This window comes from Mesitornis unicolor, unplaced genomic scaffold (assembly GCF_000695765.1).
Source record: "Mesitornis unicolor isolate BGI_N332 unplaced genomic scaffold, ASM69576v1 scaffold1800, whole genome shotgun sequence".
NCBI lineage: Eukaryota > Metazoa > Chordata > Aves > Mesitornithiformes > Mesitornithidae > Mesitornis > Mesitornis unicolor.
Genome location: NW_010156056.1, coordinates 45,023 through 71,957, shown reverse-complemented (window position 1 = coordinate 71,957; position 26,935 = coordinate 45,023). Strand labels below are relative to the sequence as shown.

The 26,935-nt window shown below is 38.3% G+C and overlaps 1 protein-coding gene across 1 annotated transcript in view; it reads right to left on the bottom strand.

Annotated features, from left to right (window-relative positions):
* Positions 1-6,617: 6,617 nt before the first annotated feature.
* Positions 6,618-26,935, bottom strand: part of LOC104547925 (estrogen-related receptor gamma) — a gene marked incomplete at its 5' end in the record, with an annotated part of 50,306 nt that continues 29,988 nt past the window's right edge. Inside the window, 2 exons of the mRNA XM_010193831.1 lie at positions 6,618-7,410; positions 18,594-18,863. Of these exons, the coding sequence (XP_010192133.1) occupies positions 7,166-7,410; positions 18,594-18,863 (515 nt within the window). The remainder of the gene's footprint in view (positions 7,411-18,593; positions 18,864-26,935) is intronic.

Below are 26,935 nucleotides of genomic sequence, written 5' to 3'. Positions count from 1 at the left end.
TCGTTTTGAAATTTTTTTGTATGCCTGCCATAATAATATTCCTGCAGCTATATTGTCACCTATTGTAATTTTTCTGCTAATAAGAAAATTTAAACTAACCAGGAATCCTAAATTTGGAGACTAGTTGTTTATTTCAAATATACTCTAGAGAAATAATAATGCAGTTCTGCTCTGAATTTAATTTAAACAGGAACAGGCAAAACAAATCTCTGCGGAGGGCATTTGACAATAATAAAATATTTCTCCCAGCGGGTGAGCTGGTAGCAATTGTATTGTTGCCATCAAAGCTCACGTTTCAGCAGGTCATTACCATCATAACAAGCCCTTGGACCAACTGGCATGGACATGCAACATTGAGCTCCTGATGGGCACATTATTTCAGACCTTTAACTTCATGGAGAACAAGACAAATACTCCTGGGAATGGAGGATTATATTTTGAAATTCCTTTCTTTTCTGTTCTGCTTAATAATAAGAGTCCGTGTGTAATCAATCTACCACCACTTGCTTTTTTATATTAGCAGAGATTGTAAGGAATTAGGCTTGGGAATCCGAACACTCGGAAAGGGCAGCCTTTAATCTTAACAAAATACTAGCGATTAGCATGGCCAGGATGTGGCAACACAAACACTTGTGAATAAGAAATGTTAAAAGCAAATAAATGCACCCATATTATTTTCTATGGTTACTTTTTTTTCCATCCTTCTTTAATAGCAACCACAGGGAGGAAGTTTAGGATCTATATGTTAGAGACAACCTATACATACACAGGACTAGCATCTTATCAGACAGGAAAAACACACACCTTGTGAGCAGCTACAGCAGGCAGGCTGGATAATGAAGGATATAGTAATTAGCAAAGTGCCATGTGAAATCAGAGACCTACATTACACAAGAGAGATGAAATGCAAAGTAAAGGAAAGGTGCAAGTAAAAAAAAATTCCTGTTAAGGAAAATAAAGGCTGTAGAAAAAAATTTTCAGAAAACAGGTGGAAGCTGTCCCATTCTCGAGTTTAGTGTGGGAGCTAGGACAGGTAATGCTGAAAAAAAAAAAAAAAAAGGTGTTTTCTGCTGCAAAAGCCTGTACACAAAAAAATTTCAGGTGCTTTTGTGCTTAGGGGTTTTTGGGTTTTTTTCCAGTAAGGTATTCCTGGGTGATGCTGCAGGAAGACACTTAGAGATGCACAGCATGAGGGCTTGACCTGCTAAGGACAATATTTCCATCTCTATTATGTTTCAAATTTGTCTTTCTTTTGTTTTGTTTTTGGTAGTTTGGGGTTCTATGTTGGGTTTTTGTTTTTTTTTTTTCACACATTTAACCTCTGTTAGTATTTCAGCAGCACTGACATTGTGCATTAAGAAGCACACAGAACCGCATGTGTAACAGCACTGACTGGTGCATGATTTTTCATGCCATTTCTTTCTCTAAGACAGGATCGGATGGAGGGACCACCCCAGACCACTTTTTAATTGGTGTTTGCCACTGTGAACTCACAAGGTCAAAAAAAACCAGCCAACCAAGCCGAAAGCCCAAACAACATCAAGTTAGACGATTCCTTGGATGCGAAGCTCCAAAGAAAGCTCAGAGGCGGTCAAAAATCCCATGCCATTTAGTAGCCAGCTCAGCGAGCATCGCGTTTTCCTTTTGCATCAATATTGACGGCAGCGGCCAGCTTGCGAGCAGGCACGGGTGCCAGCATAACAGCGTGGGAGGAGCAGAGCGCTCCGTGGCCAGGCTGGCACAGTGGCAGGGGTAGAAGGCTGGCAAACAAGCACCTACCAAAGCCAAAACACACTCTTAACACTGGGATGGCTTCTTTTGTTGGGGTGGAGGGGGCAGTAGAGGAGGGGACGGGTGGTGTAAACCAAGTCAGCATCTAGTTTGGCTGAGCTAAGCCATACCTTCAACAGGAAGACTCTGCCCTTTAGCCCATCTCCTTGTTTTAGCCAAGTGGTATTGCTGCAGCCACAGGTTGGGGCTGCAGCAGCTGAGAGCCATAGCAGGGTGTGTTGGTCAAGCTATGAATAGCAGCACCCCAAGCCCTTTTTTCCTTTTCCTTTAAAGATTTAGCAGCTATTTTCCTAGTCTAGAGAGGTTTGTGCTCCTCGCCAGATTCCCTATGGATACCTACTGAAACATTTCTGCCTACTGAAGTGTTTCCGATGGATTTCTGTGCCTGTCCTGGCCCTACTGCAGAGACTGTGTAGAGGACAAAAAAACCAGAACAACTCCGCAGAGTTGCATCCCTAAAAGTGGTGACATCTCAGTGCTCCTTCTATTTTCTCTTCTGTGATGCTAGATTTGTGATTACATAGTGCTCCATGATCCTCTCATGAAAACCAGTACAGAAATATTAATTACAATTTTTTAATTGTATGTGAAAACTTTAATAAACGATTAGAAACAATCACATGTGAAGGCAGACCAGGAGTACCGCTGCTTGCTTTTTTCTTCCCTTTCGTGTGTGAACATTTGTAACGCTACTTTTTAAGTTATGGTGCAGTACTATGTTTTCCTTTGAAGAGGTACTAAGCAAAAATTCAAAATCAGAACACTAAAAAAGGGGGCAAAACCAGTTCTCTGCCTGTGTGTATGCATACCTATGTTCAATGCTAAAATCCAATCCTGCCCTCCCTGAAGGAGTCCACACATTTTTCTTTTGCTCTGCCACTCCTTCTCCTGACCCACCCCCTTTCTCCTAGGATGGTTAAAATGCAGGAAGTACTGGTAGCGGGGAAGAGGTGCCCTCCCGTTTCAAGGCATGTTGCTACTGAAAGACTGCGAAGCACAAAAAAAAGCCCCTGGCGCTGCCCCGGTATCTTGGCTGCAACAGCTCCCATCCCCAAGCATCATCGTAGCCCGTGTGCCATCAGCCAGAATCTCCAGAGAATGGCCAGCAGCAAAGGTGAGAAATATGTTGGCAAACACGATAACAAAATACTATCAAAATAGGCTAAAAAGCAAGAAAAGCACACATTAGCACTTCTGTGATGGTTCCAGAAGGGTCCACAGGAAAGAGGGGCTGACCCTGAGCGCCGGGGGCTGCAGCCTTTCAGAGGGAAAAGGCTGTAAGGCTGCTCGCTGCCAGGTGGCAGCCACACTGCTTTAAACCCCCTGCGTCTTGACGACTTATCAGTGCTCTTCATTAACACCGATCTATATTATTGCTCCGGTGGCTATTTACTTCCATTCAGAAAAGTTGGATCAAATCATACAGATTTTTTTATTTATTTATTTTTGGTTTTACCCAGAACACATAAAGGCAGTCTCCTGCAGGAGGAAATGAATGATAGATTTGGGTGTTGATGGAGAAAGCAAACAAGTACTTCTGGATTATATTAATGTGATCTTAAAATAGTGGGAAAGTTTTCTTTTATGACATTGACAGAGAGGCAATGATTTTGAGTAATGCAGGTTGATGTGAAGATGCTTTAAGATTAAATAAGTGCTATATAAAGGCCTGTCAGCCTGAATTCTAATGTGCTATGAGACATTTTGCATATTTAAGAGTATGCAAAATGTCTTGTACCACACTGGAATTCATTCTGACAAGGCTTTATATAGCATTTATTTACACTCATATTGTACTTTAAGGGAGAAGGGACAACACTGGCTCCTCTTTGAATAGAAGTAACAAAAGGTGATGCTAATTGCTCCGTTTCCTTCTCCGAAAAAGAAAATAAAACCAAAAAAACCCCACAACACAAAAAATAAAATAAAAGCAATCAAAAGTGGAAGCTTGTTTAATATTGCTCTACCATCATCCTGAAAGGCATAATAATTTGAGTTACACATCTGAACTGATTGGAGTTACAGAATCATATCTCCTTTTTGCATTTAACAATATATACAATATAAAATAAATACATTTACACAAATGGACATTGGTTGGAGCACACGGTATGATACACATCACAAAAATATACAGTTGATTGCTATACAGATGTGAAGCCCATCTACAGCTATAGACATGTTTGTTTTTATTTGTTGTTTTGTTTCGGTTTTTAACTACTGGCTATTATGCAACTCCTGGATTATTATAAGCAATTTAATTTTTTTTGTCCTTTTGCGATCTTTGCACGATAAGACTGCCATAAAATGTTTTCCTAGGCAGGTAAACAGAGACGCTTAAATAATTAAAATACAATCACCAACACCCATTTTCTCTTCTATAAGAAAAATAGCAGTTTTAATTTTTTATATCTTTTTATGTTATCATTTAAATGCAAAATAGTGGAATAAATACAACAATCTGATCTGATTGAAACAAATGTGTAACTTCTGGGAGTTACACAATCATATTGCTTTAAATAAGAAAAAATTAAAAAATGAAGCAAAAATAGAAATTAAATCGTTATGGCTAAAACATACACCCTTTGAAATTTTCCCAACACTTCACATTACGCAAGTGGTCTTGAAAGAACTCTTCTCCAGCAAGGTTTAAGATGAACAACATTATAAAGCCCGTGCAGTTCTCTGAGCTATGTTTCAGGTAATGTTTTTACAGTCTTGAGATACTTGTTCTTTTGCAGCTCCAAAAAATTACGGAAAATGAAAACTAAAGTTTGCACCATGTGCCTTTAACACATCTCCATTTTTTGTGTGTTTCTGTATACTTCTAGTTGATTGGCTTTTGACCCTGAAGCCCAAGTTCTTTAATGTGATACAGCAAAAACAATATTTATATTATATATTTATATATATATAGTGTACTTGAACAGTAGCAACTTAAACCCTGCACAAATTTCTGGAAAATAAACTTTTTTTTTGCACTCTTACATATATAAATAATCTTATAGAATCAGCACCTTTTTCCCAGGAGTTGTATTTTTTTTTGACATTTTTCAAAAGGGATGTGCCAATTTCTGAACTCCTATCACAGCTATAAATTTCAAGTTATTGACCATCTGAATGAATTGCTAATGATGATTTACCTAGAATCACACTACAGTCACTTCTCTACTGAGAAAACACAATCTACAATATAGTCCCATATAGCTAATGATAGATACACAGTTTTTTTTTTTCCTAGCACGAGGCCGATGGAGCATCAGCCCATTGTTATTTTGTTTAAAGCACACAACGTAGCAATAGTTTTGGAAACTTGTCCGCACCAAAAAAGTTTTGCAACAACACAGAGCGAGTTAATAACAACATCTGAGAGATGATTGAATAAAAGCTATATTTACAGCGTTTAAAAATTAGACTTATCTATAATCTTGAAATATTCAAAGTTTTATTTCTAAGCTATACATTGGTATTCTATAATAAACTGTTACAGAAATTATCCCTTGTTTTGAAAATATTATGATTTCAATGTGTATCTGTTCATAACGAGTATCTGTTTGGAGTTTCGACCTCTTAATTATTACTAGGAAGAACCTTATTACCGGTAAGGAATAGAATATACTACTGTAATCTCCTGAGGAATTGTACATCCAATATTGTCTCTAATTCTACCCTGTGTCTATAAGCACACACCACAAGAATCCAAACACCACAAGAAGAACAAGACAACAGTCTTTGAATGCAACATAAAAATTCAGAAAAGCACAGCAAACATGAAACATTGAAAAGCTGAACTACATTTCTTTTGTTTGTTAGGATTACAATTTTAATTACATCTGTGTACATAGAATAAGGATGTTCACATAGTACAGGGAGCAGCTACTAACACTGGTACATTGGTATAGCATTTGATGGAGGTTATTGTTTATTGGTTATTTAGCGACTGTAGTTTTCTGGGGGCATCTAATCGGTTTATATATTAGATTACACCTCGTAACAGTCTTGAAACTGACTGACTTTCATGCTGTGACAATACTGGTTGAAAAGCACATATACTGGTTTAGCTACTTGTTAAAGTTTGCCATTTACAAAAGAAAATCTAAATCAATAAATAAGGTATAGAAGTGTTAAATTCTTCAATTTGGTCAGAAGTCTACTACTCTGATTTCTTAATTTTGCAAACGGCGGCATGTGCCTTATTGCGCCTCTAAGCTACTATTGGTTCATAGGGTTTTTCTGCGCGTGAGGTTACAGTTTTGCAAACAGGCAGTATATCGTTCATTTGCAACTGAAGCAGTTAGAAATCACGTAGCAACTATACCTCTGTACAGTTGCTGTCTCCTAACACCATGACAGATTGGTATTTGACATGGAGTATTTCTACGTTAGCCTACTCGGATATACTGTAGGTGTAATCTAATCCTTTGAGTCAGTGAACATTTAGTTATAAACTGGAGCTCATGTTAAGAAACTGGATGTTTTGGACCAGACTGGCACACAACATAAATTGCATCCGTGATAATATGCACCTTCCCTTCAACTATTGCTTTAGTAAGATAAATTCCCACATTAATAAATGGCTGAAAACTGGTAAAGCTGGTACAAAAAAATCTCTGTTAGTAAGAAGAAACAAAACATTTTAAAAAATCTTCCTTCAGGATTCATTTGTCCTTCATTATTGTTCATCATTGTTCAAGCCAGCACAAAAATGCAGTATTTCTTTCTCTTTAGTATTGCATGAATGAATAAAGCTTAAACTATTCCCTGAAAAAGTTACATTGTAGCTAACCTAAGAAATATCTGGAAGACTTGAAAAAACAATTAAGGAATCAAATGGCTGTAACTGATCTAGATGGAAAATGCAATGGTAAGAAGCAGCCGATGCATCGTCGCTTAGTCGTCTAATTAGAGACTGCTCCTATGAAATCTAATACTGCATTCAGTCAGTTCATCGTGTTGTACTGTACTGCTAGGTACGGTGGTTCTCTCTTTGATTCCTTTGTCATTGGGGACATTATGGTTCATAATAAGTTCACTGGCATCCATATTATGGATTTCCATCCTTTGGCAGGCCTGGCTTCCATCTCTCTTCAATTAGAGACCTCTTTTAAAAAGTTCAGCAGCAAAGAAAAAGAAAAGGAAAAAGGAAAGGAAAGAACAGAAAGGAAAAGAGAGAAAAGGAAAAGAAAAACTGCATCAGAAAGACACAGAAGAAAAAGTTGAAAGCTGCTTCACAGTCTTGCTGCTAAATATCAGTGCAGTCATTTTTTCCTTAATTAAACACTAAGTTTCTTTGCCATTATTATCCTGTTTATTTTCCTTTTTTTTTTTTTTTTTTGTTAAAACGTGCATGATGGGAAAGCCCATGATGCTTTAGTCAGACCTTGGCCTCCAGCATTTCCAAAAAAAGTTTGTGCATGGGGACTTTGCCTTCCAGTTTGATGTTGTAGAAATGCTGCACAGCCTTGGTGGAGGTTTGCCTCAGAAGTGGGAGCGTCATCAACATCTTGCCTGCACGACGTGGGTCTTCCATGTGCTGCCCGGCCTCGTAATCCTGCAGAGCCTCGTGTAAGACGTCCTGAAGTTTCTGCACTGCCTCAACGTCCTCTATGTGCATTGAGTCTGCAAAACAAAGGAGCAACAGGAGGTTTCAGTTGGGTCTGCCGGACCTCAGACCGCTCTATGGCTGCACACCACTTTCACTGGTCCTGTCCAACCTCTTTCACAAAAAAGGAAGATAATGACCTTCAGAAAAATTCCAGGAACCACTGTAGAACTACAACTATAAAATTAACTCTGATGTAAGTAATCCTTCTCCTCATCCTCCTCAATCTAGTAAAATGGTCTCCCTCACTGCTCCATAAACCATCTCCCACAGTTAATGCCTTGAAGAAATGATAGCGCTGAAGGGCTGCATGAACTGAGGTTTGTGTTTTAGCAGGGAAGCAGGAATGACTGCCCTGCTACTGAAAAGCTTGGTAAAATTCTGTGTCAGGCTCCCAGGCTCTGGAGTTGGAAGTCATGGTCATTACCCACCTGCTCAGGGACACTAACCACAGGATTAGGACCACTGCACTGACATAAGGGAAAAGCAGGTTTGGTGTGATTTCCTGATAGGTTTAGCAAATTTTTTCGCCTCAGGCACATTTAGACAGCCAGGCAGCACTTAATATGTTCCTGAACAGCTTTTGCTCTGTGAAGTAAACATCTACAAGGTGTAACCCTTCTCTCCCACCCACTTAGAGGGTGGTTTATTTTGTTATTGTTGGCATTTTGAAATTTTTTGAAATCACTCAAAGCAAGCACCTTGCCCTGTACCTTTCTAGGTGAGATGTTTCAGTAGTGTTAAGTATTGAGTGACAAGCCTAGACACAACGCATACCAGGAACTAAACTAAACCCCTACATGACCCGGAAAGATTAAAGCAATGGAAGTGTTAAATAAAAATACAAGATCTAACTGAAATAACTGTAAAACCCAGCATAGATACAGCATAGATACAGAAAGGGAAGATGTCCCTGGGAACACGCAGTTCAGATGACTTGGGATGAGCAGCCCTAATTCTCTGACTTTTATGTAGTCGTAAATGCCAAAAAAAACCCTGATGTGGTCCAAGTGAGGTGAATGCAATTAAGGAAGAACAGTCATAGGTGAAAGAGGCCACCAAACAGCCCCTGTCAGCTACCAAAATTTGGATGGTCCACAGACTTACAGAGCCAATAAAGCACCCAATTAAAATATAACTTCTGTGAGGGGTACAAGTCCTAGGGACAAGTCCTAAGTCCAAGCTTAGCTCAGGGTGAAACTGGGACATGGCATTATTAAAGTATATCCTTGAAAACTCCAGTTAGTACAACGCTGCTCTGCATCTTAATTTTGGGGTTTGGAATAAAGCTCCTGTTCCTGGACAGAATAATAGCTGAGAAGCTGGAGTACGAAGAACCCACTTCTACCATCATTTCCAAGCCCTTCATTAAAGCAGTCTGATGCCCTGAATCAGTATTTTGACAGAGCCTTATGTTTTACCTTGTTGATGATAACAACATCAAATTTCGCACGTGTTTCAAATACCTGAATTACATTCAGAGAATTAAGATACATCTAAGATTCATTTCCTAAAAGCTGACATGCAACTATTTCCTCAGATAATTAGGCCAGATAGTAAACACCTCTCTCTTTTCACACACAAACCAAAACACGAACCAGCAAGTAACAGGTTAACAAAAATGTTCCAGCTTCTATTGTCAAAACAAATGTGCAAATTGAAAAGAAAAAAAATAAAAGTTACAGCTCTCGCTCTAAAACAGACACTTAATTATATACAAGTTTGGATCATTTAGCACGTTTTATTGATTCTGATGACAGTTTATCTGTTAATTACACATAATGGACTCCTATGGGAATTTTACATGTTTAATAATTCTGAGTCTTAGCGAATACATGCTCTAAGAAGCGTGCAGTGAAGACATACACTGCAGGGATGTGATACTGCACATCAAGGTGCACTGTGCTGAAAGCAGAGAAACACAAAAATTCTCTCTCAGGGAAAAAGAAGACTACAACATTTTAGAAAAGATGACAGGGAAATGTTACCTCTAGCAAAATTTAGCTCTAATTAACGTGAGACCATTTCCCAGATCCATCCATTTTTGATAGCTTTCTAATATGGCAATTCTATTAAATAATTCCCTGAATTCTGTGTCCTACAAAGAGATGCAATCGGTACAGACATGCTAACACACACACGTACAAGTGTGCCTGATGTCTTAAGCACGGTGTCCAACCACCGGGCCTAATTTGGACTGCAAACTCCAAACAAATTGTCTTTATCTTCATCTTTACTCCCTGACTCTTCAGCCAGTCCTTGGATATTCACTGTAGTGCTACAGAACACACCACATGCTACTCCAAATAATTTTTCCATAAACCATGCACAGTTTGTGCAGAATTTGCACATCTTTTCCCCCTCTCCCCAGACCCACAGCACCAGGGCCAGATCTGCTGGGGAACCAAAGAGGAACATTTTATCAGCAACAAAATGCTTGGTGAGTCGAAGACCGACTGTTCTTGTGAATATTTTTTCAGACCATACTGCACAAAGAGACAGGTCTTTCTGTAGAACCTGACTATAAACGTTTATTATTTAACCCTATACAAAATCAGTCTGATTCTTCCCAGAACCAGTATTTGTAGCTGTTACCATGCCTGATGGAATCCAGAATTATATATTTTTTGCACAGAGAAGAAACTTCTCCGAGATCTTTAGCTCTGCAGTTTTGAATAGCAATCTGGCCTGCAGCATTAAGAATATATATATATGCTCTATGTATTTCTTACACAGAAACTGAGTGAGGAGGAAAAAGAGGAAGAGAGCACCCCCAGAACGTGCAAGAAGGGAAGATGAACAAAACCCTGCCCTCTGCTGCAGCTATTACACACCCTGCTCTCGAACTTTTCCGCTGTGTGGACAACATCTTAAAACCAGGGATCTTACCCTCTCCTCGCAGGGGTGATTGTGTACCATCCCTCTGGTAAACAGAGCAATTGCTTACAGAGAAAAGTGATAGTAGTAAAGCATTTAATGTATTTGTTGCTGTCTTTGAAATCAATTTAGCAGCTGGGAAGAACGTGACCAGCCAGCTCTCTGCTGGCCTGATGCAAGCGCTGTACTGCCAAACCGTGGTTCATGGAGCAGTTTAGGAAGCTGTGCCTTGGGAAACAGATTCTGTCACACAAAATCGGGTAAGAAAAAAAGAGCAGAGAATGGGGCACTTCCAAACAGTGATTATGACTTCAAACTGTCCTTTTAAAATGGAGATTTAGCCTGAAAGACTTAAAAATTATTTAATAAAATTACTATGATAATTTAACTTCCCAATTACAGAAAAGATTCAAACTCATTTCAGCTTTACCCATTCTGGCGCCTGGTAACGTTTAAATGCAAACTCACTAAATCTGTGCTATTTAATTAGACCATGATTCAGCTCTCAAATTGCTCAGGAAAATATTAATCTCTACAAAGATCCTTCTTCAAGTTTTAGCCTTGCAGTCTGGAACTTCCACTTTATTCCCAATATTAAACGAATGTAGATCTTAATCCCTCAGGCATAAGCCTTTGAAAATAAGGAAAATGGTTGAAAACGCTGAACTAGCCAAGGGGAAAAGAGAAGGAAAAATGAAAGAAAAGAGAAATCTTTTCAGTAACTACAGACTGGCAGATGTAGAAGTGAATTCAGAACAGGTTAACTTATTGCTGATAAACCCAATCCTCACTAGTGAGAGAGGGCAATGTCAACAAGAACCACTATAATTTTAAGAAAATGCAGAGTCTGCATGATAATCCAGAAAGAAAAAAAGAATTCCACAGACAATAGGAAATTGAATTATAAGCTAGGTACAACGATTTTTAATGTTCTTCCTATACCAAGAAAAACCCTTTTATTTTGTTTTTGGGTTGTTTTTTTATTAAGTGGCTTTGTAGACAGTGTGGATAATTTACAATTACATCCTACACAGGTAATATCCAGAGGAAACCCGCATCCAGATGTAATACACTGATAAACTAGTGCCTATATAAACAATGAAATTAAACAGGGTAATTTGAAAGTGTTGTCATTTAAAAGCAAGCAGGATTTGATCATAAATGCCCTGCAATAAAAAAAAGACCCCAAGCTGGTGAAACTGAAGAGCTCAACAGACACACATGAGACGGACGTGTCGATACAACGCACTGCTGAGAACATGGGGGTTCAGTCTAGCAGGTAGGAAAAGTTGATACTGATCAGTGCTGCGATGCGAGACAGCGAGATCCACAAATAAGGACATCAACTCCTTGAGCTCTGCTTGGAGAATCTTGTTCTATCCTTGCAAATGCTTTCTTTCACCAACACAGGATGGGAAAATGGAGCTGTACCTCTTCTGATCGGGCAACTGATTGTATCATTGTGCAGAAATAGGAGAAAACCAGAGTGCTCATCTGAGAAAAACACTACAAGGTCCAGACAGAAATTCAGATTACAATCTACCTCGTTTAAAATTCAAGCTTCATCTCAAATGCAGCAAACAAACATTCAGGCTTCTAGCTAAAGATTGGAAAGCACCTGAACTGCGGGCAAGGAGACCTCTCAAAAAACTGCTCTGAGGAAAGTTAAAGGCTGGTATGTATGTATTTTGTATATAGCATCACTGAGAAGCGGTAGAAACCCAGGGGCCTCAAATGAAGTATTTATCTAAGTCAGAAAATTCAGGCAGTGTAAAGGAAGAAATTATTATAGTGAATCAAGCAGCAGGGAGTATGCGGCAGCCAATGCACACATTAAGATGCTGATAAAGCACATCAGAGAGGCAAATACCAACAAGTACTTGAAAGACAGCAATTGCTGCGATGTCTGTTATTCCGTACAGCTGAGCAGCTCACAAACCCACACTGGATAAATCCGTTTAGGAAGTTGTAGGATTCTGGAAGAACTGGATGGGATGAAGAGCAAGAACAGCAGGCAAAATGGTTTTTGCTTGATATAAGGACACCAAAATCCTAATCTGGATTATGTCTCAAATAAGAGTTATCTAGATTGTACTGCCAATCCAAAAACCACCACAGGGTTTATTGTTGGGTGAACTGTTTTCAGAATTACAGAACCCCTTCCTTTCCTGCCCGAAACGTATGCCAGATTTACACAGGGAAACTTGCATTTTTGCAAAGCACTTACCCACACCGCATTTTTGTGTAATTTTTATGAGGAACACAACACAGTGACATTCTGAAAAGTATATTGCTTAAGATAGAAGCAACCCAGGAGAAACTGTCGATAGCAAATCAAACTAGGTTCTTGGTTCCCTCACCCAGCAAAATTCCCATCCTCTTTTAGTCTAGAACTGAAATTTCCCCAGATACTTACTTTGGTCCTCCCTGTGTATGGTCAACAAATAAACTTAATTTTGACCACCTATTTGCCTGTTTTTCCTGAACAGAAATATTTGCCGTGGTCTTCATGGTTAGGCTAAGAGGCAAGCATATATATAAACAGAAGAATATTTTCCCTTTCACAGGATTATGGCGAAAACGGTCTGACATCTGGATTATTCTACTGGACTGTTTCCAGTAGAATTCTTCAATTTGGAATATATGTTGGGGATTAAAGAGGAATAAATTAATAATTCCTTGTCCATAAGAATTACAGACAGTAGAAACCAAAAAAGTAAAACAAAGGCTTGTATGATTGATTTTAGTAAACAAGGTCTCAGTCTGGACTGCACTGGCTTGGCCTACTTTTAAGGAGACATGAAAGCTGAAGCCTCAAAACAGTTTTTAAAACACAGAAGGAAACTAAGATGTAGTGAGAAATTACTTCACAGAACATGCCTATTTATTTCAGGGGCTAACTGTATTAGCGGTAAACTAAAACCACAGGCATAAGGTAAATTAAAACAAAATAAACCACCTTTTCTTTTTACTCCTGAAATGACTTACTTTTCACTAGAATATGTAATGAAGGCAGTAAGTAAGGGTGTATTTCTGCAATGCTGAACAATTGCATACTATGAACTGGTTCAAGTACCTACTCAATAAGGCTACTAAAACTCAGGAAAAGGGGAATTTGAATCATAAAGCTTGGGGGTAGGATACCAACTACATGAAAATCTTGAATGAATGCTTCAAAATCCTTTTTATCCACTTCAAGGTATAAGTAATTGCCATAATTACTATTGAGAGCCACTAGTTTAGTGCTGCGGAAAAGCAGGATGAATAACGGTGAAGAAGAGCAATTGCATTGGCAACGCAGCAGTTCATACCATTGCTTTCCTACCCAAAAAATCTGCCTGTCAGCACAGAGCGGGCCCTTGGCAGACGCAGCACAGCGCTCCGTTTACAGCCCTGCCCCACAGTGAGGAACCTGGGCTCCGTCCCCCACCAGCCACAGGGCTGGCCTCGCTTCTTGCCCTTCGTGAGTCTCAGGCTGCCCACACCTAAATTATATCCACCTATTTCATAACTAAGTGAGGAATATCTCAAAGTTATTCAGTTACTAGACCAACTACAAAGAAAAGAAAAAAATAATTAAACCATTAATTAACTCTGCCACCATTTGCTTAATGCCATCATTAAACGAATGGTAGCAGAGTTATTTATTTTCTCTAAGAACTGTGGGTGCCATCTATTTGATTATATGAAAATGGAAGGAATATGAGGAAGAACCTGTATTCAAGCAACACAAAAACTCTGACTATAGTGGCAAATTCCTTTTCTAAAAATTCATTTCTATGCTGCACCACTGTCTATACAATATTACATGAAAGAGTTAACAGGCCTTGCTGTTGACATTTGGTAAAATAAACACTGGTAACATACCAGAACCACACAGGTTTGTATATATATTTTATATATGCCTAATCACAATAGATACAGTTCAATAATGAATTCTAACATTATCAAAATGACTAATTTTTTAAAAATTACATTATTAGAAACAACATATAGTATGTTACGACAAAGAATAAGCCACAGTCTATACTGGGAATAAAGATGATGCCCTGTGGCACAAGCGATTTATAGGGTTATACCAATTAATTTTTATTATGATAATATTATTTAATGGTGATAGCCTAATGCTCTGAGAACATTTTTTGGTGGCTGGAAAGCTGAATAAGTTGGAAGAATGAGCTATTTTTCTTACCAAGATAGATGATCATGTAACTTTACTGGCATCAATGCCGATCTGTGCTTCACTATGCTAAAATGCACAAGATACTTCTTGGTTCTCACTCCTTCAGTACTGAAAGGATGCTGTGGATATTTTTTTTTTTGAGTTAATAAGAAAGACCAGAAATTGCGATGGTGAGCAGAGGTCCTCCTCTCCTTCTGGTGCTACAGGCTAGACAGCTAGTATTAGCATTTAAGATTAAATTTTCAACAGGGTTATACTTTTAAGTGCCTAGCATCCACATCTGGGTCAGAATTTTCAAGATGCCAGCAGCCTATTAGGCAGATACACATAGATCAGATTTTCAAATGTGCTAATGTATTTTGACACTGTACTTCCTTATGTTAGGTCTTAGATGGGAACTGGGCTGCTCTTAAAAATCTGGTCTCAGTTGCAACTCCTAAACTCTTCTGCAGCATTTGGCCTGAAGGCACAATTTAGTAATTACTGATTAGGCAATTTCAAAAAACTGCTCACCTGCAACTCCCTGTTTAGTATCGCCTAATCGATACCTGAAAGCATTTTCTAATACAAAAGGGACAAGCAGGTCATCTTTTATGCATTGGAGTGTTCACGTGTGCGCACTTGCGTACCCTTTGAACATATTTGGTAAATATTTCACCTTCCCTGACACAAGAGGAAGTAATTGGTACATGCATGTTTTGGAAACCATTCAAAGTTGATTTTCTGCGTGGGTAAACAAAGTGCTCATTGGTGCCAGCTTGCTTCATTTGGGCGGCGTGAGGTGGAATGCAGGGCAGCCGCATCCTGCAGCTTGCAGGTACCCACTCGCTTTTGTGTTGGGAAGGTAAAGAAAGATGGAAGGGACTCATGATACTGACAGGGCAAGGGCAGCGCCATGGTGAGAGGGACTTCTCTGGAGTTCAAGCATAAAGGCTGTATTAATTATCTATCGGATCAATACAGATGTTTAAAACTAACCTGATAAATTCCATATTAAGTACAAGCGAAACGTAACTGTTGAAAACATGCCTGTGTAGAATAACATAGGCAGGACTGAAATGTCTGTACAACATTTGCTATGTATTTAAACTTTTCAGATGCTATATGCACTGCTTGAAATCAGTGACAGTCGACAAGGGTTGATACTCCTTGCATGTCTGGAAATTTATGGAAGCTGCGTGGGCATTGGCCAGCCCTGCAAAGGGAACACTTGATAACGGCTGTCAGAGCATCTCCCTGAAAAATGGCTCCTCCGCCCCACCTTTTAGAAAGCAAAAGGCAGGATTATCTCAGATCCAGTACTGCACAAGTAGACTCTGTAGGCCTAAAGAAAAGTTAGCAGTTGGGGTGTTTGAATGCTCACGATATTGAGATTTGTTGGCCAAAACAAAGCTAGTGGTATTTATTTACACAAAATACAATCAATATGGAGACAATCTACAATTTTGTTTTCTGCTTCTATCCACCAGCAGGGAAAGTACTGTGCCACTGTATCATAAATCACTAACACAGATACAGAGCTATAAAACCATCTCTTGTCTACTGTTTACAGTAGAGTCAACCTGGGAATCTTCCTAGACAGTGTGGATATGGCAAAAATGTCTGAAATGCCTAAGATTTCTTATTATACTTCATCCATTCTCTCTAGAGCTATAAAAAGGCTAATATATTTCAAACGAGAAAAATAAATAGTGGAAGTTTTAGAAGAAAGCAGATGTAGCAACCGAATATATTAAAATGTGAATTGCTAACTTATTTATTTTATCATGGCATCATAATTCTTTTTTTGTTCAGATACAGGTACATGTACATCAATCAAGTTGATAGTTACGTGAAAATAAGCTATTTCTGGGTTTGTCTATAAAAAAGGATTAAAACTTTAATTTTAACTAAATTTTAATTTTACTTTTATTTTAATTTAAGCAGCATTTGTAAAGTTAAACACTAGGCGCCTGATAATCTTTAATGGGCTGTAATTCTGCAGGTGCTATTTTCCACCTCCAGGTTAGTGTAGCGACAGCTGATAGAAGTTTGGTGTCTGCTGCGTGTACAACCTGAAGCTGAAATGTTGAATATCAGCCGTCAAAACATCTGTTGAAAGCAAAGTAGAATGACTGGGCTGCTTTTTAACTCCTCTTTGCAATAGTTTCATTTTAAAATAGCAATTTTACTTCCTTTAAGATGAGGAGAAGGAAAGGTTTTTACTTAAACGTGCCCTGAATTTTAGTATGCTGAACTGTATTTATCTCTGACATTATTCTGGTAGTAATTCCCAGCGAAGTTAATGAAGCTACAGATTATTTTGATACACTGTATGCACCATGTATGACTAAACTTTTTTTGGCAGCAACATCTTTTATTATTACTTAAACACTGCATGTATTTTTTTTGGGGGGGAAAAAAAGATGGCAGTGGTATTTAACACTATATCCCTATATTCTAGACCCTTATCCTTTTTATCAAGGAAACTGTAGAAATATTTCTAATTCAGTCTTTGAATTACAGAATTAATAAAAAAGCTAAAAAAACCCACTTCTCAATTTGGACTCCTAATTCCAGATAACTTTCCTGCTCTGTTCATTAAGCATGACCAATTTTGAGAAAAATCCTTCTTGTAGCTGCAAAGCATCCTCAAGTGTCTTCTTACAATGGTCAAAAATGATAAATAAATCTTCAATTAAAAATAATTCTGATATTTGAGAGGCATTTCAGCATTTTGTTTATTCCGGAAATAAGATAATATTCTAAAACTAAGGGCAGAGTTAGCGAGGTGGAGAATATTTTACAAAGAAACTAATAAGCATTTTGGCTTTGCATGTTTTTGAATTATATTTCCAATTAAAAATGCAGAGTGCTAAATCACATTACAAAGACAAATAGGAAAGTACAACTTCATTGTTGAAAACAATTTCCCTCCTATCAATCTGAGGATTCATGCATCAATATTGTAGATGAACTGTTAATTACAAAATCAATTAAAAAATTCTTTCTAAAAACAGTCACGCGTCCTGGCTCTCAGGGGGGCAATTTGGGCAGAAGGTCTCATCTCACTAGGACCGCGCCAAATCACAAGTCGTCATCCACAAGTAAGCAAAAGCAATCTGGTTTTTCATTTTTCAGCGCGGCTGAGCCCAGCCTGAGATTGATCGTCACATATGGCCCCAGAAAACAAACTGTCAATACCTTGAATGCTGCAGAATTTGAACAAATAGCTGTCCGCCCATTCAAGCCACTCATTGCATCCCATTTAACAGATTTTATTGACAGTTTCCTTCTTGTAATTAAAGGGAAAACTACTGGCCAGCAACCAAGATAAAGTTCAAAGATAGGGTCAAAACAAAAGCAGATGGAGGGGCACGGCGTGACTGTCAATGGAACATAGCATCAGAGCATGTTATTGACACACAGGTATCTAATGATCGGCACGTCATTAAAGAGGGATCTATCGTGAACTTTATGCAAATGCTAAAAGGGACTTAAGATCACAATAAAGCATTAAGGAGACACAAAAGGAAAAACAACAAAGCACAAACGATTTTTACTTATCTGACAGTATTCACTGCTTCAGCACTTTTAAATTCAAATGCAGGAAAAAATTGCTTTCTGAGATTTTTAACCCTTGCTGCACAGGTGATAATTTTTGCAGAAGCATGCTCATAAATGCAGAGCATCTGTAAGGTAAGGTGTGGTCCTTGAGACATTAAAGAAGAATTTCCTCCTTCCTCCCATACCCTGAATTCACCCTATCAAATAAATCAGGAGCTGCCTTTAAAGAGAATGTATATAGTATAGTCTCATGCATCCGTTTTAATTGCAATAATCAAGACTTGCCTGGATTATGGAGTGGATTTTAGGAGAATAACGTGTATATTCATTTGAAGAGGTCTTTGCCTGTAAAATACTCTTATACAGTGCAGTATTGTCTACTCCCTTAGGAATATATTCCACAATTACTTAAAACCAGAAAGTTCTTCTTAGTTTGAACTGCTTTGCTGGATGCCTTTTAGACTAAGGGCTGATTAGCAATTTCTTATTCTAAAACCATTCAAAACAAGCATGCAGGCAGTATTATGGAGAAGCAAAAAAAAAAAAAGAAGTGACATATTAAAAATGTAGCAACCATCATGCCACTCTGCCAACCTGAATTAGCAAGTGCTATAGCTTTGAGGGTGACAAACTCTTCTTTCTCCAGCTTCATGCTCTTGTATTTCTTTACCAGCTGCAGTATGGCATTGTTAAGGTCAAGAAGGCCTGCCAATTTGGATTGGTCTTCATCCATAATATAATCTTCAGCATATACCAGCTCATCCTCAAAAGAAAGTGACCGGTATACAACACCGAGAATCAAAATCTCCATCCAAGCACTCTGCAGAAGGCTCATCTGGTCAGCTAGAGACAAAGTGGAGAATCCTGAAGAGGAAAAAAATACAGGAAAAATATTAAGCATGTTTGTATTTGTCAGAAATCCGCTCCTCTTTTTGATTTTTTTAAACATACATTGTGATAAAACATGTACATACTCTATTATTCTCCCTTCTGCTTTTGTGCCTCTCTTCCCCATCCCACTACAGGAAAGTAAATCAATATAAAATCAAATGTTTTCTAATCAACGTATGAAGTTATAAACAAGTTGGAATATGCAGGCTCTTTCTGTAAGAATCATATTACTTTGGGAAGTATTCCAGTGATAGTCTGCAATTTGAATGATGTCTTCTTTGTTCTGAAATATTCATGCTTAGTTCTAAAACCTGATGCTGTGAAACAGGGATCTGATGACTCAGTTCATCATTACCATAAACCAAGAAGGATAATTTAGGACAGAAAAAAACTCAACCTTTTTTTAAAGGGAAGATTTGATGTATTAATAGAATTAAGGTGTTTATCACAAAGAGGAAAATTCTCTTTGAACTTTAACCTCAGGAGAAAGAGAAGTAGCACCTACTCTCCTCAGAAAAGATGCTAATTATTCCTGTAATAGCTCCCACATCTATGCACTTGTTGAAATAACAGCGTGGCATATTAAAGTGCCAGCTGAATAGCAGTCACGCCAGCCTTTTTCTGAGGGCAACTAAAAATGTAATAAATGCTTCTTAATGAATGTAACTTTTGCTCTTTTTATTTCCCCTGCTGCCTTTCCTAATAGGATCACTAAAGGCAAACATCTTTACTGTGTTACCTTTTCAGACTCTTGTTTACAGTACCTGTTAGTTTATTATATCAAACTGCTAATATCTCAATCGCATTAAAAGCTACAAAACAATATGGGAGAAGAAGTGATTTTGCTGGCCTGTTGGTGAAATGCAGGAGTTTGCCAGTTGGCACCATCAACTACAAGTACTTAATAAAATCATCAAGGGGATTAGTCAAGCTTTTCTTAAAGGGTCTTAAGACATGTCTGAGGCTTTCATTTAGTTGTTTATGGAGCTGCTTACATGTCCTTTGACAGGGTTCCCGCTGTAAGAACATTCTTTCTGGCGTTCAATTACACTTAAATGTATTTTTCTGTTTTGAAAGTCGAGAGTTACAGTCAAGCAGGAATATATCATAAACTAGCAAATCGGCAAGGCATCAACTCCAAACAAGATTTTCTCTATCAGCACTAAGCAGCAAAACTAATACAATAAAATAGAAAACCCCACATCCAAACCACTAGGCATCCATAAAAAATGAAACATAAAACTGGCTGCATGCTCTCTCATTTTTCTCCCCCTCCTTACATGTTTTCATTTTCTCTTACTGTTTTTTTTTTTTAAAGTCTTGTGATAGAACTGCAGCTCTCTGCCTTCAAAAAGAACCCAACAAAAACTGAGCCAACAACAACAGGAAACCCTTGAAGAGGTGACAATGGAAAATAACACATCGCGATTAAAATAAATAAGAGGGAAATGGAGAAGAAATAATAATTTGCAAGGTTATAGGGAGGAATTCATGATTTCAATTAGCTTCAACATTTCTGTTCCTTCCTCTCTTTCAAGAACCAGTTTTTCTGCAGCAGCAGATGGACAGAGAACGTAGCCTGCAGCACCGTCCTGTGACAGCCCCATTCTCCCTCCCAGACACTGCTGTTAGTAAATAGATTTACACATTCTCCAATCTCCACACATCTTTCTGCCGAATAATTAAAAGCAGGATGATTAGTTTATTGAGTGGAAGGAGGAACTTTTTTATTGAGGTCCATCCATGATTTTATCAGGGCCAGCACTTTTACGGTTGTCATGAGGGTGCAGGCATCCAATTTTTCTTATCTGCCTGATTAATACAAACGCTGTTTCAGGACGCATTAATTAACAGATACAAATCTACGTTCTCATGGAAGGATCAATACAGAGAAGAAAAGAGGCATCAATGTGAATTTAGTGCTGATGATGGAGAAGGCACTCTATTGACATTTACGTGCATAGAAACTTTAACGTTGCAGTGGAGCCCTTTTGTCCCTGTGATTTACAAATTAACAATTTTTCAGGTATAACAATGTTTCACACTCTTCTGAGGAGTTTAATTAAGCAAAAAGCAATAAAATCAGTTTTGATTAAAAAAGTTTAACTTGCAATTTCTCTGTATTCTTTTTTTGTGTAAAAACTCCCAACTTCCTTCCTCCATTTACTTATCTATTTTAGTAGGTTTATTGTTGGGTTTTGTGTTTTTCTAAATAAATAACGCTATGTTTCTATAACATTTGTTGTGTGCCACAGTCAAAGGAAATTACATATGCCCTGTGAGGGGGAAGAAATGGGATATTGCCTATAATTTATTGTATTGCACTCCTGGAAAATCTGCATTCTGGAGCAGTAAATATACTAATTGTTTTTATATGACACATAAAAAATCAAAAGAAATTTTTTACATTATAGAAAAATTGGCATATATAAACCACACTGTTCTGCTCTCCAACAATAAATCAAATAAACATGATTATTTTCTTCCTGATTGAAATAACTTTCCTTTGAAAGCCTGCTCAGTGAAAGCATGTTTTAACTTTTAAAGGCATCCCTTGTGGTAATGTAAAGCTGCATCAAGCTGTAATTAATCTGGTTTTGTTTTGATTTTTCAGAAAATGTGAAAGCATCCAGCACGCCTCTTGTATCACATCAGTGCCCTTTTAATAGCTGTTCAGCAAGTCACGGTTAGAAGAATAGAACACACAAGCATATGAATTTACATACAGAGATATATTTTTAATTGTTTGGAGGAGGTTATACCTATTTCATGCCAAACTGCTCAGATTCTCTGAGATTTTCCTATATGAATCCCCTAGATTAGCCACGTTCCATGACAAGTGGACATGCTCTATTTTAAAGGGTAACTATTCTAAGAAACTCTCCAAATTAGATGCAAATACAGTCTCAGCTTTCTGGACTGGTGGTAGCCTTACCAGTCACAACTGCACGCTCTTTCCATGCTGCATGACGGTGTGGTTTTCAACTTCGTTGTGCATTGTGTGGCTTTTTAATCTGTAAGAGTCTTGCAGGTCATTGTTTTAAATGCAGAACTGCGTAATGGCTTTTTAAAATACAATGCTGTGTACCCTTTTTCCCCCCCTTAGCATGTACCATATTGGTGACAACTTTGATCCCTCTCGGTCTCCCTCCTCAAGTCAATGCCATTTAATGTATCTCAGGCGTTTGCTAGCAGAATGACTCTGTACCTTGACCTGCAGTTAAATAGCATGTTTATCTGCGATACGGCGCACTCCAAACAAACCAGATGACAGTTTGCAGTAACGTCATTTGGAAGGATTGAAAGGCTTCTCAAGAGTCAGGTACCCCTGAGGTAAGAAGCTTGAAGGAAGCATGTTTTGTGCCAACTCTCCTGCCATCTTCTACTAGACACTCGTGCACTTGACAATGATGCCATGGGCACTTGTCAAGATTTTTTTTTCCTCTTTTTGCCTAGCAAACTGATGCACTTTGCAGTCAACTTACAAAAAAGGCTAAGCATTTGAAAGTGTGAAGGGCAAAAAATATCTGACGGCTAGTCTTCAAAAATACACTTTCATTTCAGAAAGCATAAATGTTTATTTCCAGAGCTGACTGTTGACAGAAATAGGCTGCAGCGCAGGCATATGAATTTAACCCCTGGTAGGCATTCTTTTCAGCGCGGTTTTTATGTGGCCGAATGCAAGCATTGTAAATCTACAGGGTGTCTCGTAATATCAGTTAACAATAGCATTGATTTGCTGGTTACAGATTTTCTTCTTTCCTTTTTTTCTTCCTTTCTCCTCCTTTCAGGGACTCTAGTGTTTCTTCAGCTAAAAATCACAAACAGCGTACCACACTCAAATTGTAATTATGCCGTAATGACTCACTGAGATCACCGAGTGTGGACTGAGAAAAGGTTGATTGAGCAACCGAACATATGCTCTTTTTTTTTTCCTTTTGCATACCAGTAAGCCCAAAGCTCAAAGGAGGCAGAAATAAATAGGTAAAAAGGCTTTAGCATTTCTATTATAGGAACAACCAGCGGTGAGCTGACCGCGCTCCACAGCGCTCAGCACTCCAAGCCAGCTCCAAGCACAGTTCACAGTCTCTTAGACAGGGCTGTTTAAAGCACAGATCTTTTCAAATATCAGCACATGCACCACTTGCTCTCTGTTTCACATTGCACACAGCTCCATGCTAAGCAGGGTAAATCTTTTATATTCCTCAAGACCCTTTCCTCTACTTCATTAAGATGGACTTCATGGACACTAACTCACTAGGGGCTATAGTGAAGCAGCTGCAGATGGTCAAGTGCCAAAGTAAGATCTGTGCCTTGCACACAGCCCTCCGAGAACTACTGGGCAAAAAAAAGACAGTGGCTGGACTTATATCTGCCATTATTTTCAGCCTTAAACATTTGATCCGATGCCTAAATCAAGCTACTCTGACTCAAATCCTACTTTATTGCACTTTACAGGGAATGAACTTCCCTTCGTCCCTGTTACATGATTAGAAATCTGAATATTTGGTCAAACTAGGCACAAAATTGCAGGCAAATCTGGGAGCTGCTGGCTTTTTCTGACAATCACCTCCCATTTATTTTACCAGTCGTTTTTGTCATTGTTAGTTTTATGAGTAAAATACTCCTCTTGCTTGCCCTGGTTTGTACTTCAAATATCTTCATTTACCTTTTGTAAAATCAAAGCTGTGCTTGAAAATGACATGTTCACTAGTGTGTTGCAGATTCAATATATTTACACAGTTGAAATACTAGAGTTGGATTTTTAAATTATTTACACTTAATTTTGATAGATTAACACTTCCTTCTAAATGTTTTATGGCAACTGATGTTTCCAGCGCAATTTCCGTATTTCAAAAATGATGTATAGTCACCACTGTCAAAAGAACATACTGATATTATAAACACTTTTTAAAAAAACCCTTTTCTTTCAGCCCAGATTACTTCAATTAAAGGGTGCACGACCTCACAGTTAAATGACAAGCAGTGGGCCAAAGGCTTATATGAAGTGAATGTAAAGGAACTCCACTACATTTGAAGATCCCACTCAGGTCCAGCGTGCTCTGGGACATACAGCTGTCACTCTGCCCCCCTCTCCCCTGCTGGCACACACTCAGAGCTTGCCTGCATCCATCCTACAACTTCAGCTAACTTCCAGGGATGCAAACAAAGGCCAGAGAAATTTCAGCATTTACTGGAAGAAAATTTTCAGGTATTTACTGAAGGAAACCTTCACAGCCTGACTGCCACTTAATATTATTCTCTCAGAAATTTAAGGAAGAGGATGGCATGACTCATTTTTTTAGGGTACATCTAGAGATTAAGAGATCCTTTTGATTATATTAATCCAAGAAAAAATGGATTTAATTGCATTTCAAAATACTCTGTAGTCAAACAATACATATCAAGATCCACAAGCATTTCAGCTGTTATGAAAATCATTAAACAGAAGGAGAGTGCTTTCACTAATCACCAGACATATTTCATAGATTATGGATGAAATTTGGTGAAAGCTGGAACAGAAACAGATACAACTCATTATGTCAGGGTGAACCCATGATTTCAGTTTTTTTCCTTCTCCTTTTTTAATTTTCATACCCATTTGCTGATGGAGCCCCTGGTCAAAGGGCTAATAACTGCACATGATGCCATAACAAGCTGAAATTTAAGTATGACAGATTTTTCATGTGAAAAGTGTCAGCTCATGAAACAAAAAGCAGAGGTATTTGCCCAAACTTGACTATCACAAATCAAGTCCCACATCACAACCTACAACTGGCCAGAAATATAGCCAAAGGCTGAATTCAACTTCTAAGCTATTTAGAACTGAGGTGCTACAATTAAAGTTACGTTTAGAATTTAGCTTCATCCAACAACATAGGCACAGTGAAACTACCGCCTTTTCCAAGCAATGCTTTGCTATAGAGCATCTTCTTCTGCCCCTATAGCACAGCACTGCAAAAGCAGCATCAGGGCTGATGTGAGCGGCGCTGTCTGTGCTCCGAGTTGTGACTGCCATCTGCTAGCTGTGCGGCCACGGGAGAGGGAAGATCCGACCGCGTGCACAGAGGTGCCCACGAATTACTCTGAGTCGAGTATAAAAAGCAAAATTGCATTCGGAGAGCGCTGGGATGTCTTCAGCCAAGCCTGTGCACTCTCTCGTTTTTTATTTAAGTATGCTTGTATTCCTAACGCTTGCTGTCCAAGTTCTTATAAAATATACATATTTTTTTATATTTTGTAACATGAAAAAATGCCTATGATAAGCACTTTTTCCCTAACATCTACCAGTAAGATGGGAAATGCCACACAGAGCACGAAGAAACCCGGGGCTTTTATCACAACGCTACTTTCATCTCACTGAAACAACAGCAGAGAGATGGCACGGCAATAAAAATGCCTTCACACTGCATGTCCCTCTTAATCCATTACGAACAATGGATTCTCACTAAGCAAATATTCGCTTGTCAGAAGTATTCGCAACACTGGATTCATTCAGCATTTTGGACTAAGTAAGTGAAGTTCACAGCAATTTAAAAGCAGCAAATGAGACATTTACAAACAGTGAAGATGCTGCTTGTCTAGCATGACCTTTCACTCAAGCTATACAAAAAGGTGTTAATGTAATTTAAATACTGGTTAGAAATATTTCTGGTTTGTATTTTACCCTGTGAAACCTTACATGATAACACTAAACAGGAGCAATTTAAGCTTGTCATTTCTTCCCAGGGTAAGACGCATATAGAGAGATGTAACTCACTATAGTTAAAATTGATTTCAGTACTTAAATAAGAGGCATCACTCTCTAACTACTCAAATATTTCTAGGCAGCTACCTTTAAATTTCTTTTTTCTACTTATAGAACAAGTTCCTGTGAGCTGCTTCTTTAGCAACAAGTCATGAAAGGAGCTGGAAAATGTGACTAATTAAGAATGTCTCCCTGACTTCACATAACCACCTTCACTTGCTAATACTCTGCAGTGAAACATTAAAGATTAAACAAACCTGGTGAGCAACCTTTTGCTTCAGGACAGATTTGGTAAAACCTCCATGTACAGAGTACTTTATAATGGTATTTCTCGAAACCCCTGGCCTGAAGTACTCTACACTCTATTTCCATTAATTTTCATTTCATACCTTATTATTTCAGTATTCACGGAGAAAAAGGAAAATATAAGAAAACAGATTTAAACAGACTAATACTTGATTTTCCTTTGGGGCTGCTTTTACTGCTGGAACTTCCACAACTGTAAACAGCTTTGCTCCAAACTCACACCAACTTTACATTAAAAAGCAAGCCAGGCCAAACACTTATATTTTGACTTACTCCTAATGCTCTGTGAACAGAGGAAGATCTGCTAAGCAGAAATCTCCTTGCCTTTTTTTTTTTCCTCCTCTGTGTTAGAAAGTTGGCACTCCTTGTGTATTACATTATCTGCAGTGAGGTTTTGAATTCTAATACATGGACAATGCAAAAGTTTTAAAATTCAGACTAGCAGTCTAATATGGCCCAATGTAGCTCTAGGTCTCCTTAAGGTCAATGATATGAACATGCAGATTCCTGAGGGTGATCTTTCTAAATGCACTACATATGTGATTTGATCTGCTTATTTAAAATTAACTCTTGCAGTTCTTTAAATTGTAACCTTTGAACATGGTTTGGTCAGACTATGGTTTGGTTTTTTTGTTCTCTTACTGAAGACAGCAGAGGCAGATGATATGACATGGTGCACTTCTAAACCTATCTTTGCCCCTAGACTTGAAAAGTCTGCATCTGGGGTACAGCATTTTATACAAAATCTGCTTTTTTTAAAAGTCTGGCATATCCTGAGGTATCACCTATGTGACCAGACATTTGCATGGGAGAAAATGGAGCAGGATTGAATTTATGAGGCAGATTGTTCTCCTCCTTTGAGCCAATCATCTTTTTAACATAAATATTTATTTCACACAAATTTTCCTTCAATCTGTTTTGGACATATTTATTTCAGTATGGGTACACTAAAGCCAGATTTGTGGGTGAAAATATTCAAACTACATTCTGT